General features: G+C 71.8%; 1 protein-coding gene across 6 annotated transcripts; it reads right to left on the reverse strand.

The window, feature by feature from the left end:
- On the reverse strand, positions 1–12,594 carry ARHGEF1 (Rho guanine nucleotide exchange factor 1). Of its 6 annotated transcripts, none has more exons than XM_037883056.2 (16): positions 12,450–12,594; positions 10,225–10,352; positions 9,253–9,324; positions 8,932–9,015; positions 8,684–8,797; positions 7,313–7,411; positions 6,962–7,004; positions 4,654–4,759; positions 3,887–4,027; positions 3,177–3,206; positions 2,689–2,791; positions 2,257–2,350; positions 1,720–1,758; positions 1,139–1,297; positions 873–954; positions 1–409 (listed from the first exon to the last, which is right to left on the reverse strand). In XM_037883056.2, the coding sequence occupies exons 3-16, from the start codon at positions 9,277–9,279 to the stop codon at positions 328–330; spliced, it is 1,203 nt and encodes a 400-aa protein (XP_037738984.1). In that variant the 5' UTR covers positions 9,280–9,324; positions 10,225–10,352; positions 12,450–12,594; the 3' UTR covers positions 1–327. The 6 variants fall into 6 exon arrangements, with proteins under 6 accessions (XP_037738984.1, XP_037738986.1, XP_043391452.1 ...); XM_037883057.2 differs by lacking the exon at positions 12,450–12,594 and adding an exon at positions 12,389–12,407 and having other exon boundaries at positions 134–409; XM_037883058.2 differs by lacking the exon at positions 1,720–1,758.
- Between the last annotated feature and the right edge of the window lie 1,370 nt (positions 12,595–13,964).

Genomic DNA, 13,964 nt, shown 5'->3' on the forward strand with positions numbered 1-13,964 from the left:
CTGTGGGGGGCGGTAGGGGGCGCTCTCCCTGCCAGTCAGGGCTGGCCCGATGCCCCAGGGCAGCGCTAGGGGGCTGCTCTCCCCAGCAGTAGGGGGGCACTGTGGGGGGCGGTAGGGGGCGCTCTCCATGCCAGTCAGGGCTGGCCCGATGCCCCAGGGCAGCGCTAGGGGGCTGCTCTCCCCAGCAGTAGGGGGGCACTGTGGGGGGCAGTACGGGGCGCTCTCCCTGCCAGCCAGGGCTGGCCCGATGCCCCAGCTGTGGAGGGTGCTGGGGGGCCCGGCAGGGTAAGAACCGGGTACTTAGCTCAGCCCGTGGGTGTTTCTAAATTATTCTCCCCGCGGAACCAGCCTGTCCCCACACACATGCAAACTGGGGGGCTTCAGGGGGGTCACCGACCTTTTCCATTTTCTAGGAAGAAAGAGCAGGAGAAGAGGAGCGTTAACCTAAGGGTGGGGGTGGGGCTGCCTGGCCCAGTAGGGACCCCCCCCCACAATACTGTACCCACTAGACCCCACTTCCCCCCTGAACCAGGGATAGAACCCAGGAGTCCTGGCTCCCATCTCCCCCTGCCTCCAGCCAGCAGACCCCTGCCCTCCCAGAGCAGGGGGGCCACGAATGGGGCCGGGCAGTAGCTGGGGCACTCCTGGGGTATTCAAGGGGCCAAGTGAGAGCAGGAGCAGGGTCAAACCCCCCACCCCACCCCCAACTCGGGGGAGTCGGCCCCCCAGTGAGGTCCCCGCGGGAGGGGCATGCAGGGGCAGGAGTGGAGAGTGGGGAGGGGGACAGACAGACAGACTGGGAGGGACTCCAGCGCACAGAGCTGGGGGGGGGGAGGCATCTCAGGGTGGCCCCCCCACCCCACAGGGCTCACCTCTCGTTCTCAGCACTGTCCTCCGGGGGCTGCTCGCTGTGGGGGGCCTCCCCCGGCTCCACCGGATACTGGGGCTCCAACCCTGTAGTGGGGAGGGTGGGGAGAGCAGGAGACAGGTGCTGGGGGGGGGCCAATAGCACCCCCCCCATGCTGTTGCCCCTCCCCCCTTCCCCTGGTCCCTTCCCCTTGGACCTTCCCCCAACCCACCCCATATGTCCGGTCCCTTGTCCCCCATGTCCTCCCCCAGCCCCTCCCCCACCTCTTACCCAGCTCCCCATCAGTCCCCTCCTCCGGAGGGGGGTTCACGGTCACAGAAACACCAGGGGGGTCAAGCCCTGGGGTCCCTGATGCGGCCCCCTTGGCCCGGCTCTCGCTGCGCTCCAACAACTTGAGACCCTTCCGTTCCGGGGCCGCGGCCTTCTCCGCTGGGGGAGACACGGGGGCAGGTCAGTCACTCAGAGACACCCCCCCAAATCAGCATGAACTGCTGATTTAACCACAGCCCCCACTCCCCTCCCAGAGCCAAGGAGAGAACCCAGGAGTCCTGGCTCCCAGCCCCCTGCTCTAACCACTAGGCTGCTGAACTCCGCACGCAGCTGATGGGCGCTGACGCAGACGGGGTGGGCGGGGGAGCAACTGCATGCTGGGGTGCTGGGACGTGCGGGGGGGGGGTCAGTGATTGACGGTTGGGGTGACAGGGTTAGTGTATTGGGGGGGCAGCTCAGACCCCTGCCCCCTGTCAGGAGGACACACACTGTTTGTGGGGAGAGTTAATGGCGTTAGAGGGGCAGGGGCCCAGGCTGGGGTGCCCCGGGGGGGCCATGCATGGGGCCGGGGGGGCCGGTACCTTCACCCTCGGGGACTTTGCTTTGTCTGAACTCGGAATCTGCAAGAGAGAAGAGCGAAGGAGAGCGACAGGCTGAGGGGGTAGAAATGGGGGGCCCCCCGCAGAGACCCACAGCTCCTCTGGGAATAGCACCCTAGCAGGGCCCCCCTGGGCCCTGAGCCTCTGGGGAGCTGAGCGGGGCCCAGGGCATGTCCTGGCTCATAGAGAGCGGGGTGCAGGCAGCTGGGGAGCGGAAGCAGGGCTGGGGGACGAGGTGCCCCACAACATCCCAGAAATAGGGCATTTTGATGCGCTCAGAGCTTCAAATCTGGGGGCACACAGGCAGCCAGGAGGGTCGGGGGGGGCACGGGGAGTCCGGGGGGGTGGGGACAGGACAATCTGGGCTGGGAGACCCATGGGCACAGGGGAGATTCGGGGTCTGTGGAAGTCGGAGGACACAAGGGGCAGCAAGGGGAACGCTTTCAGGGTGTCGGGAGGGGCGGGGCCAAGGGGGTGCAGAGAGGTCATTGGGGGAGGGACCCTGGCACCCCCACGTACTGTGCGACTCCCCGCGGTTCCAGCGCGTGGCGTCCAACAGGCTGAACCCCTTCCTCGACTTGGGGGGCTCCTCAGGCCTCCGGCTGCCCGAGATCTGCAGAGTTGGGGGGAAGGTGAGTCAATGGGTCAGAGAGCAGGACTGACCCCTGATCCCCAAACTGACCCCCGCTACGCAGGTGGCCACAAGGTGGGGACAGAAGGGACTAGGTGTGAGCCCCCTCCAGCCGCCGAGAGAACCCAGGAGTCCTGGCTCCCAGCCCCACCCCCTCTTGCTCTAATCACCAGATGCCACCTCCCTCCCAGAGCCAGGGAGAGAACCCAGGAGTCCTGGATCTCAGCCCCGCCCACATCGCTCTAATCACCAGAACCCACCCCGCTCCCAGAACCAGAGAGAGAACCCAGGAGTCCTGGCTCGTGCCCCCCCATCATCACCTTCTTGCGGAAGAAATTCCCTTTCGATTTCTTGCTCTCGCCCAGTTTGGTTTTAACCCCCAGGTGCTTCATGTAGGTCACGATGGCGGCGAAAATCGCGGAGCTGGGGGGAGTGGGGCACATCAGCGGGTGTGTATGTGGGGGGGAGGCTGGTAGGGAGCACCGGGGGGGGCTGTTCTGGGGGAGTTGGGGCTCTATCTCAGACATCTTGGCTACACCCCAGTCAAATAGCTCAGTCTCCCCCCCAGATTTCCCATGGGGTGTCAGAGCCCCCCCAGGTGCTGCAGTGAGGGGCTGGGGGGAGGGTTGGGGGGGAGTCGAGCTGCAGAATCCAATGTTGCTGCCCAGATACCAAAGGGGTGAGAGGAACCTCTGATCCACCCCCCCCCCCCCACCATAACCCACATCCTGTGGGGGGGGGGCGGGTTCAGCCCCCTGCCCCCCCATCCAGAGACCCGGGTGCACGATGCCCACCGCATTTGTTTTACCTTTTTTCCTCGTCGGCGGAGATCGTGGGGCTGGAAAGAAACAGGGAAACATGAACCCAGGTGTCCGGGTCAATTACCGGCTCTGGAGACCCCATCCTTACACTTGACCCCCCCTCGAGTCCTGTGCTCTGTGCAGGGCAGCCCCTGCCCCCCCGCATAACCAGCCCCCCACGTGCACCCCGCATAACCAGCCCCCCGCGTGCACCCCGCATAACCAGCCCCTCGTGCGCCCCAACATAACCCCACCTGCTCCCCCCTGCATAACCAGCCCCTCGTGCGACCCCACACAACCCCCCACCCCCTCATAACCAGCCCCCCGTGCGCCCCCGCATAACCCACCCCCCACCCCAGAAGGGGCCCGGCACTCACTGGCTGGCCTCCCACATGGCGGCGTGGGGGCGCTCACACTGGGGCTGGCCGTGGGGCAGGGACGCATGTTCCGCTCGCTCGGGAGAGTCGCTCGCTGCGTGGCCGCGCCTGGGCCGGGCCGGGGCCTTTGTCCCACCCCGGGGATGATGCAACAGTGGGGCGGGGCGGGGGGCAGCTGGTTCCCACCCACCCACATGGGGGGGGGCCGCAGCAGCCGAGCCAGTGGTCCGGATCTGAGCCCGGAAATGTGGGGGGACCTGGGCAGGCTGGCGGAGGGGAGCTGGGGCCGCGGTCCCAGGGGGCTCCGGGGAGGGCTGGGAGAGTCCGGGGGGGTCACTCACTGCATCTCGTCCAGCCGGGCCAGCAGCAGCTCGGCCACCTGCTTCTCCTTGGCCTCGCGGATCCCGCGGTCCCGGGTGTGATACGACTCCAGCTCCACCAGCTCCTGCTCGCCCGGCGTCATGCCCATCATCCGCTTCGACCTGGGGGGCGGGGGGCCCCGGTGAGCCAGGCCCCCGGCCCCCCCGCACCGCCCGGCCCCCCAGTCCAGCCCCCGCCGCGCCGGCCGGCCCCCCCCGTCCAGCCCCCGCCGCGCCGGCCGGCCCCCCCCGTCCAGCCCCCACCATTCAGCCCCCGCCGCACCGCCCGGCCCCCCCCATCCTGCCCCCGCCGCACCGCCCGGCCCCCCCCCGTCCAGCCCCCGCCGCACCGCCCGGCCCCCCCAGTCCAGCCCCCGCCGCACCGCCCGGCCCCCCCAGTCCAGCCCCCGCCGCACCGCCCGGCCCCCCCCAATCCAGCCTCCGCTGCACCACCCGGCCCCCCGAAACCCTGCCCCCGCCGCACCGCCCGGCCCCCCCCAATCCAGCCTCCGCTGCACCGCCCGGCCCCCCGAAACCCTGCCCCCGCCGCACCACCCGGCCCCCTCCATCCTGCCCCCGCCGCACCACCCGGCCCCCTCCATCCTGCCCCCGCCGCACCGCCCGGCCCGCCAAACCGTGCCCCAGCCCATCTCCCCAGCCCCTCCACCACACTACCCCACCCCTATTACCCCAACTGCTGCCTCCTCACCCCCCCACCCCCCCAAATGGGAGCCCCTGGCAGGACCCACCTGAAATCCTCGAGCTGCCGCGAGATGTCGGGCTCCTGGAAGTTCTGGATCTGGTTCAGGAACTCTTGCAGGGTGTCATCCGAGAGCAGCTCCGGGCGGCTCCGGTCTGTGGGGAGAGAACAGGGCGCTGCGAGCTTCCCCCAGCCAGGGACTCTGGCGCTGCGAGCTTCCGCACAGCAGTGCCCCAGCCAGGGATGGAGACTCTTTCCCGGCGCCCAGTGAAGGATCCCGGTTCTGTATTTGGAGAAGGAGACTCCCAAAGCCCCCCCCAGGACCCGGCCTTTCCCCAACTCCCCTGGCTACGGCCCCACATGGGACCTGCTCCCAGCCGCCCTCCGTGGGACCCTACATGATTTCACGATCTCCACACGCAAAGCAGGGGTGGGGGCTGGGTGTACGGGGACCCCACGCCCAGTGCTGGGACATGGCCCCTTTGGGGCGGGGGCTGGGTATCCAGCTGTGTGGCCGTTTGGGACGGGAAGTGAACGTGAATCCTGGATCTGAGCAGCAGCTTCAGCCCAGTAAAATCTGGGGCTTTCCTAGGAGAGCAGGTGGGGACGGGGTCCAGGGCCAGTGATGGGGCGGTTGGGGGGGACCAGGGGGACAAATGGGGGGTGTTCAGCCCAGCCCAGCCGGCTGCAGTGCTGCGGGACGGCCACCAGGCGGCTCCCTGTGCCAGCTTGGCAGCGTCTGGCCCAGGTCGGCTCCCCCCGGCCCCCCCAGCCCTGCCGGTGCCCCTCACTCCCGCCCCGCAGCCCCCCGCCCGCCCCCCCAGCCCTGCCGGTGCCCCTCACTCCCGCCCCGCAGCCCCCCCCCGGCCCGCGCGTGCCCCTCACTCCCGCCCCGCAGCCCCCCAGCCTCCCCCGAGCCCTGCCGGTGCCCCTCACTCCCGCCCCGCAGCCCCCCGCCCGCCCCCCCAGCCCTGCCGGTGCCCCTCACTCCCGCCCCACAGCCCCCCGCCCCCCCCAGCCCTGCCGGTGCCCCTCACTCCCGCCCCGCAGCCCCCCGCCCGCCCCCCCAGCCCTGCCGGTGCCCCTCACTCCCGCCCCGCAGCCCCCCGCCCCCCCAGCCCTGCCGGTGCCCCTCACTCCCGCCCCGCAGCCCCCCGCGCTCCCCCGCGAGCCCTGCCGGTGCCCCTCACTCCTGCCCCACAGCCCCCCCGCCCGCCCCCCCCATCCCTGCCGGTGCCCCTCACTCCCGCCCCGCAGCCCCCCGCCCGCCCCTGAGCCCTGCCGGTGCCCCTCACTCCCGCCCCACAGCCCCCCGCCCGCCCCCCCAGCCCTGCCGGTTCCCCTCACTCCCGCCCCGCAGCCCCCCGCCCGCCCCTGAGCCCTGCCGGTGCCCCTCACTCCCGCCCCGCAGCCCCCCGCGCCCCCCCCGAGCCCTGCCGGTGCCCCTCACTCCCGCCCCACAGCCCCCCGCCCGCCCCCCCATCCCTGCCGGTGCCCCTCACTCCCGCCCCGCAGCCCCCCGCCCGCCCCCCCAGCCCTGCCAGTGCCCCTCACTCCCGCCCCGCAGCCCCCCGCCCGCCCCCCCAGCCCTGCCGGTGCCCCTCACTCCCGCCCCGCAGCCCCCCGCCCCCCCGAGCCCTGCCGGTGCCCCTCACTCCCGCCCCACAGCCCCCCGCCCGCCCCCACAGCCCTGCCGGTGCCCCTCACTCCCGCCCCGCAGCCCCCAGCCCCCCCCCAGCCCTGCCGGTGCCCCTCACTCCCGCCCCGCAGCCCCCCGCCCGCCCCCCCATCCCGGCCGGTGCCCCTCACTCCCGCCCCGCAGCCCCCCGCCCGCCCCCCCATCCCTGCCGGTGCCCCTCACTCCCGCCCCGCAGCCCCCCGCCCGCCCCCCCAGCCCTGCCGGTGCCCTCACTCCCGCCCCGCAGCCCCCCGCCCGCCCCCCCAGCCCTGCCGGTGCTCCTCACTCCCGCCCCACAGCCCCCCGCCCGCCCCCCAGCCCTGCCGGTGCCCCCTCACTCCCGCCCCACAGCCCCCCGCCCGCCCCCCCATCCCTGCCGGTGCCCCTCACTCCCGCCCCGCAGCCCCCCGCCCCCCCCGAGCCCTGCCGGTGCCCCTCACTCCCGACCAGCAGCCCCCTGCCAGCCTGGCCCCAGGATTCTCCTTGCTCCCTGTTCTAAGCTGCCGTGCAATTCATGGTACAAACAGCTGCCGGGTCCCACTCCAGAGGCAGCTGCACCTATGGGGCGGTTGGTGAGCCCGGGAGGGGACCCTGAGGGACGGGAAGCCGGGAATTGGGGGGGGGGGGCCTGGGAGGTGGGTTATCTCCAGTCACCCCAAGCTCCGAGTGCAACGCTCACCCAGTTCAAACTGCACCGTCGGTGGGACGGGGACACGCAGGAGCTGGAGAGAGAGAGAGAAGGGGGGTTAGAACAAGGGGTCGAGTCCCCGGGGGGGGGGGGGGCACCAAGGGGACCTGGGGCCTGAAAACTGCAGGTGGAGGGAGCAGTGAATGGGATCCGGGGGGGAGGGGGTTTCATACTTCTGATGGCCCCAGCGGGGGCCCCAATGGAGTCACTGGGTGGGGGGGCAATGGCTCAGGGGGTCACTCTTGGGAGAAGAAACAGCTGGAAGGGGTATTGGGCTCATTCTGCAAGGACGGGGGGGCCATTCTGGGGGTCTCCCCAGTGGGGTTCACGGGGGGCTCTCACCCCCGCCTTGTCCAGGAACGTGTGGCAGAAATCCAGGAAGACTTTCTTGCCCTCCTTGGGGCTCATGCTGCGGATCAGATCCACGTGGAGGTAGCAGAGCTGGAGGGATGGGGGGGGTCAGAACAGGGGGGCACCTGGGAGCCGGGGGGGACGGGCAAGTCTCAGCCTGCCTCCCCCGCTGCCAGGCACCCCCCCATTGCTCTCCCCAGGCCACCCCCTCCCCCGCTGCCAGGCACCCCCCCATTGCTCTCCACAGGCCACCCCCTCCCCCGCTGCCAGGCACCCCCCCATTGCTCTCCCCAAGCCGCCCCCTCCCCTGCTGCCAGGCACCCCCCCATTGCTCTCCACAGGCCACCCCCTCTCCCGCTGCCAGGCACCCCCCCCATTGCTCTCCCCAGGCCACCCCTCCCCCGCTGCCAGGCACCCCCCCCATTGCTCTCCCCCAGGCCACCCCCCCCCGCTGCCAGGCACCCCCCCATTGCTCTCCCCCAAGCCGCCCCCTCCCCTGCTGCCAGGCACCCCCCCATTGCTCTCCCCAGGGCCGCCCCCTCCCCCGCTGCCAGGCACCCCCCCATTGCTCTCCCCAAGCCGCCCCCCTCCCCCGCTGCCAGGCACCCCCCCCATTGCTCTCCCCAGGCCGCCCCCTCCCCCGCTGCCAGGCACCCCCCCATTGCTCTCCCCAGGCCACCCCCTCCCCCGCTGCCAGGCACCCCCCCATTGCTCTTCCCAAGCCGCCCCCTCCCCCGCTGCCAGGCACCCCCCCCATTGCTCTTCCCAAGCTGCCCCCTCCCCCGCTGCCTGGCACCCCCCCATTGCTCTCCCCAGGCCGCCCCCTCCCCCGCTGCCAGGCACCCCCCCATTGCTCTCCCCAGGCCGCCCCCTCCCCCGCTGCCAGGCACCCCCCCCATTGCTCTCCCCAAGCCACCCCCTCCCCCGCTGCCAGGCACCCCCCCATTGCTCTCCCCAGGCCACCCCCTCCCCCGCTGCCAGGCACCCCCCCCATTGCTCTTCCCAAGCCGCCCCCTCCCCCGCTGCCAGGCACCCCCCCATTGCTCTTCCCAAGCCGCCCCCTCCCCCGCTGCCAGGCACCCCCCCATTGCTCTCCCCAGGCCGCCCCCTCCCCCGCTGCCAGGCACCCCCCCCATTGCTCTCCCCAGGCCGCCCCCTCCCCCGCTGCCTGGCACCCCCCCATTGCTCTCCCCCCGCCGCCCCTCCCCCCTCCTCAACTCCCCACCCTCAGGAGCCCCCCCGGTTGCCTCGGCGACAGAGCGAACAGGTCACTGAAGCAGCCTAGGGTCCTGGGGGTCACCACGAGGTCCGTGACCTTGCACCTCCCGCCGGTGTGGGGCGCCCCGCCCAGCCCCCGCTCACCAGGGGGCAGGAGTCGAACTGCAGGACCACGTGCTGGAGGAAGGCCATGAGATAGGCCGGGTGCTGCTTCACCAGCCACATGCTCTGGAAGGGGCTGCTCTGGTCCTCCAGCGTCTGGGGGGACAGGCTGGGAATCAGGCCCCCGAGCCCGGGACGCCCCGTCCCCGCCCCACTCAGACCCAGCCCCCTCCCCAAAGACACCGCCCCCGGCCCCACCCCGGGACCCCCATCTCCCAGGCCCCCCTCACCGGCTCGATGTCGTTCTCAAAATCCTCGTCCTCCGCCCCGATGATGGCCACGCTGGACCCACTATGGGCACCTGGTGCCGGGCCCTGGGGGCAGAGAGAGAGAGTGGCTTGGGCCCTGTAGGGGAGGGGCAGGGGCCCAGCGAGGGTACCAGGGGGAACAGAAAGGGGGAGGGATTGAGGGGCCCAGGAGGGAAGGGCCTGGGGGAGCTTCACCCCCAATTCCAACCCCCCACCTGCATGGGCGGGGGGAGGGGGCTGGGGCCAAGCAGACCGTTCAGCGATGGGGTATCGGGGGGCCCTCCGCTCCCCCCAGCCACTCACCCCGTTGTATGGCTTGTCCGGCTCCATCCTGCCCTTAGGGAGGTCCCAGCTGCCAGCTCTGGGGGGACCCACCTGCCAAGGACACCAAGATAGGTCACGGGGGTGCAGACAGCAACCCCCTCCCCCAATCCCTCCCTGCTCCCCTCAGCCCCAATCCCTCCCTGCCCCCCACGCCAGGTGAGCCTAGCTCAGCCCCCCCATGGGAAAGGCCACCCCCCACTGGTACAAACCGCCCCCCCCCGGGGATATGGAGTCTGCACATGCGTGGGAGGTGTTTGGGGGGGCTGCGTGTGGGGGGCTGTCTCCGGCACACCCCACCCTCCTCGCCCGGCCCAGACATTCCTGCGCGAGCTGGAGGTGAGCGCGGGATGAATACAGGGTTTATGTGGCACAAAGAGCCTCAGATCCCCGACCGGGCCGGGCGGGGGGGCTCCTGGCTGCCAGCTTGACTCACACCCCACCCCCGGGACAGGGCGGGAGCCCAGAGCCGGGCAGGGGGGCGGGGGCACGTCTGTCTGAGCCTGCAGAGCACTCGCCCTGGAGTCACTGCCCCCCGGCGGCCGGCTCTGGCATGGCGCCCCCCAGCCCCAGCCGGATCCTGTGGCTGTCAGTTCCGCAGGCCTGGCCGAGCACAAAAGCAACTGGGTGAGGGGTACTTTCACCCCCTCTTCTCCCTCGGGGGGTGGAAATTGGTCCCCTCACGTTCCTAAAGCTGCCAGAAAATGTCGGGGGGGGCTGAGGGGCAGCAGGTGGTGGGGAGCAGGGGGACGGCGGTGGAGGTCAGGGTGCGAAGGCAGGGATGGGGCAGCAGGTAGGGAATGGGGAGGTAAGGATTAGGGTGCACGGAGGGGGGAGCAGGGAACAGCCTGAGCCGGCCTTGGGGGAGCAGGATGGGGGCGCGGGGCCAATTCATCCCCCCAGCTGGGGCGCCTGTTTGGCAGCCCCACCCCCCACATCCTCCCCATCTGGTACCTGCTTCCAGGTGATGCCAAGATGAGGCCACAAGCTGCAAATCCCCCTCCTCCCTGGGGCTGCAGGGCCCGGACGCCTGGGTTCCTCGGTGCGCCCCCTCCCTCAGCCGGAAAGGCGGCTCCGCTGGGCTGTCAAACAAAGCAAGGGCCCCAGATTATTTACAGCGAGAGACTCAGAGACTCGGCTTCCTGCAGGAAGTGATGAGCCGCGGCCACATCCCCCCCCAGGGCCCGACCGACCCACAATCCCCTGGTGCCGGTCACCAGCCAGGGAACACTGACTTCCCAGGGACACAGAGAGCCTGCCGGTGCCCCTCACTCCCGACCCGCAGCCCCTGCTAGCCCAGACCTGCGCCCCCCAGCCCTGCCGGTGCCCCTCACTCCCGACCCGCAGCCCCTGCTAGCCCAGACCTGCGCCCCCCAGCCCTGCCGGTGCCCCTCACTCCCGACCCGCAGCCCCTGCTAGCCCAGACCTGCGCCCCCCAGCTCTGCCGGTGCCCCTCACTCCCGACCCGCAGCCCCTGCTAGCCCAGACCTGCGCCCCCCAGCCCTGCCGGTGCCCCTCACTCCCGACCCGCAGCCCCTGCTAGCCCAGACCTGCGCCCCCCAGCCCTCCCGGTGCCCCTCACTCCCGACCCGCAGCCCCTGCTAGCCCAGACCTGCGCCCCCCCAGCCCTGCCGGTGCCCCTCACTCCCGACCCGCAGCCCCTGCTAGCCCAGACCTGCGCCCCCCAGCCTGCCGGTGCACCTCACTCCCGACACGCAGCCCCTGCTAGCCCAGACCTGCGCCCCCCAGCTCTGCCAGTGCCCCTCACTCCCGACCCGCAGCCCTGCTAGCCCACCCTGGGCTCCTGCCCCGCCCCAGCTCTGCCGGTGCCCCTCACTCTCAACCCGCAGCCCCTGCTAGCCCAGACCTGCGCCCCCCAGCTCTGCCAGTGCCCCTCACTCCCGACCCGCAGCCCCTGCTAGCCCACCCTGGGCTCCTGCCCCGCCCCAGCTCTGCTGGTGCCCCTCACTCCCGACCCGCAGCCCCTGCTAGCCCAGCCCTGCCCCCGCCCAGCTCTGCCGGTGCCCCTCACTCCCGACCCGCAGCCCCTGCTAGCCCAGACCTGCGCCCCCCAGCTCTGCCGGTGCCCCTCACTCCCGACCCGCAGCCCCTGCTAGCCCAGACCTGCGCCCCCCAGCTCTGCCGGTGCCCCTCACTCTCGACCCGCAGCCCCTGCTAGCCCAGACCTGCGCCCCCCCAGCTCTGCCGTGCCCCTCACTCCCGACCCGCAGCCCCTGCTAGCCACCAGGGCTCCTGCCCCCCCCCAGCTCTGCCAGGCGCCCCTCACTCCCGACCCGCAGCCCCTGCTAGCCCACCCTGGGCTCCTGCCCCCCCCCCCAGCTCTGCCGGCGCCCCTCACTCCCGACCCGCAGCCCCTTGCAGCTCCCCCCCTTCTGGGAGTTGTTGACACATTTGCTCCCCCGGGGGCTCCAGTCTCTGCTGGTGACTCCCAGGATCTCTCCGGCTGCTCCCAGCTGTTCCTGACAGGTGGCAGGTGGGGGAGGGGTCTTTGTGTCTACAGGATGCGGGGGGGGCCCTGGGCCCCCCCAGAGTGGGTCCCTGCCTGGGCCCAGCCTGTCCCAGGGGGGTCAGAGATGGCAGGTAGAATCCAGTGAAATATTTCACCAATTCTAGACGTGGCAGGAATCGGGGGGGCGGGGGGGAGGAGAGATCTGCCCCCCCCAGGTTCCCCGCCCCCATCTGTCTCTACAGGGGCACCCTCACCCCAGCTGCCTGGTGTGGGGCCAGGGCTGGGAGCCTGAGGGGCAGAGCCGCTGGGGGTGCAGGGAGGGGAACGGGGGGTTGTCCCCCCAATATCCCCATAGCACCCGCCCCGTGGAGCACAGCAGCCAGCGGGAGAAGGACAGGGTGCGGGGGGGGGCTTCCCCCTCTAGGGGGCGCCACCTCTGGGGCGGGGGTGAGGACTGGCCTGCGGGGGCGGACATGGGTCCCTGCCCCTCCGGGGGACAGCTCAGATCCAGCCCCCCCGGACCCAGAGAGCCCTCCCAGCCCCCGAGAACCCCCCGTTGCCCCACAGCGCCCCCCCCCGAACCCTCCCAGCCCCACCCGGGCACCTTCCGGGGGAGGGGGGGGCGACGCGAGTCCGGGGGATTCCCACCGGAAACGCCACTTCCGCTCCGCGCCCCCCGGCCCCGGGCCCGCTGGGGGGCGGGTCTTACCGGCCCCTCGCTCCGCACCGGGACCGGGACCGGGACCGGGCAGGTCAGGCCGCTCCGCTGCGCTCGGCTCCGGCGGCGGGACCGGGGGGGCGGGAGCAGGAAGCCGCTGCCTTTTCCGGGCTCCCCCCCCCCCGCTCCCTGCAGCGCTTCCTGCCCGGGCCACTAGAGACCGAGCCCCCCCAGCCCCCTCACCGCACCCCCAGCCCCCCCAACTCCCCTGCACCGCTCCCTGACTGCACCCCCAGCCCCCCCGCACCGCCCCCTGACTGCACCCCCAGATACCCCTGCACCGCCCCAGCCCCCCAACTGCCCCGCACCGCCCCCTGACTGCACCCCCAGATGCCCCCGTACCGCCCCCTGACTGCACCCCCAGATCCCCCTGCACCGCCCCAGCTCCCAACTCCCCAGCACCACCCCGACTGCACCCCCCAGTTACCCCTGCACCGCCCCAGCCCCCCCAACTGCCCCGCACCGCCCCCTGACTGCACCCCCAGATGCCCCCGCACTGCCCCCTGACTGCACCCCCAGCCCCCCACTGCATCCCTTAGCCCCCCCGCACCGCCCCGACTGCACCCCCAGCCCCCCACTGCATCCCTTAGCCCCCCTGCACTGCCCCCTGACTGCACCCCCAGCTCCCCACTGCATCCCTTAGCCCCCCTGCACCGCCCCAACCCCCTTCACCGCCACTGATTGCACCCCAGCCCCCCACTGCAACGCCAGCACTCCCTACGCTGCCCTCTGCACCCCCCAGCCCCCCCCGCATCCTGCCCAGCCCCCCGTACCCCTACTTCTACCCCACCGACTCCCCTGGACACACACACCCCGGGCCCAGAAGTTTGGGGTACAAACTTTCCAGTGTGAGCACCTAATGATCGCCCGCCCTGCCCTGCACTCTAGCCCCGCCCCCGCGTGCCAGGCCCGATTCCCCCGGGAAGGTGGGGGGGGTCTGAGCTGGGCCTGGAGTCTGCGCCCCTCCCGCACCTGCTGCGTGCGCGCCCTCTGGCGGCGAACCCTGGGTGCTGCGCCTGCCTCTCCAGCCCCGTCTGAAATTACCGCGCAGGGAACTAACCCTGCGGCCCAGAATAGCGCGGCCCGGCGGGGGCGGGGGCCGGTTGTACCGGGACCCCTCGCTTGGCGCTGGCATGCAGCTGCCTCTGCGGTGGGGCGGGGGCTGTTTGTACAAGGACCCCTCACACAGTGGCAGGGACGTGGCCCCTCTGGGGTGGGGCAGGGGCCAGTTATACAGGGACCCCTCGCCTGGCGCTGGCATGCAGCTGCCTCTGGGGTGGGGCAGGGGCTGGTTACAAATCTCCCCACACAGCAGTTTGAGAGAGAAGCTGAAGAGGAAAAGCCTGCATCCCATTGACGCGGCCGGGGCCAAACGCAGGCAGCAAAGTGGCATTTGGCCCAGGGGTCCCGACCTGACCCCCCGGAGGCCCCACCCGATGCCCTGCCACACAGCGCCCCCTAGTGCCGCACTGGGGTCAGCACTGGCTGGCAGGGGGCACGCACACA

Source organism: Chelonia mydas, chromosome 24 (genome assembly GCF_015237465.2).
Source record: "Chelonia mydas isolate rCheMyd1 chromosome 24, rCheMyd1.pri.v2, whole genome shotgun sequence".
Taxonomy (NCBI): Eukaryota; Metazoa; Chordata; order Testudines; family Cheloniidae; genus Chelonia; species Chelonia mydas.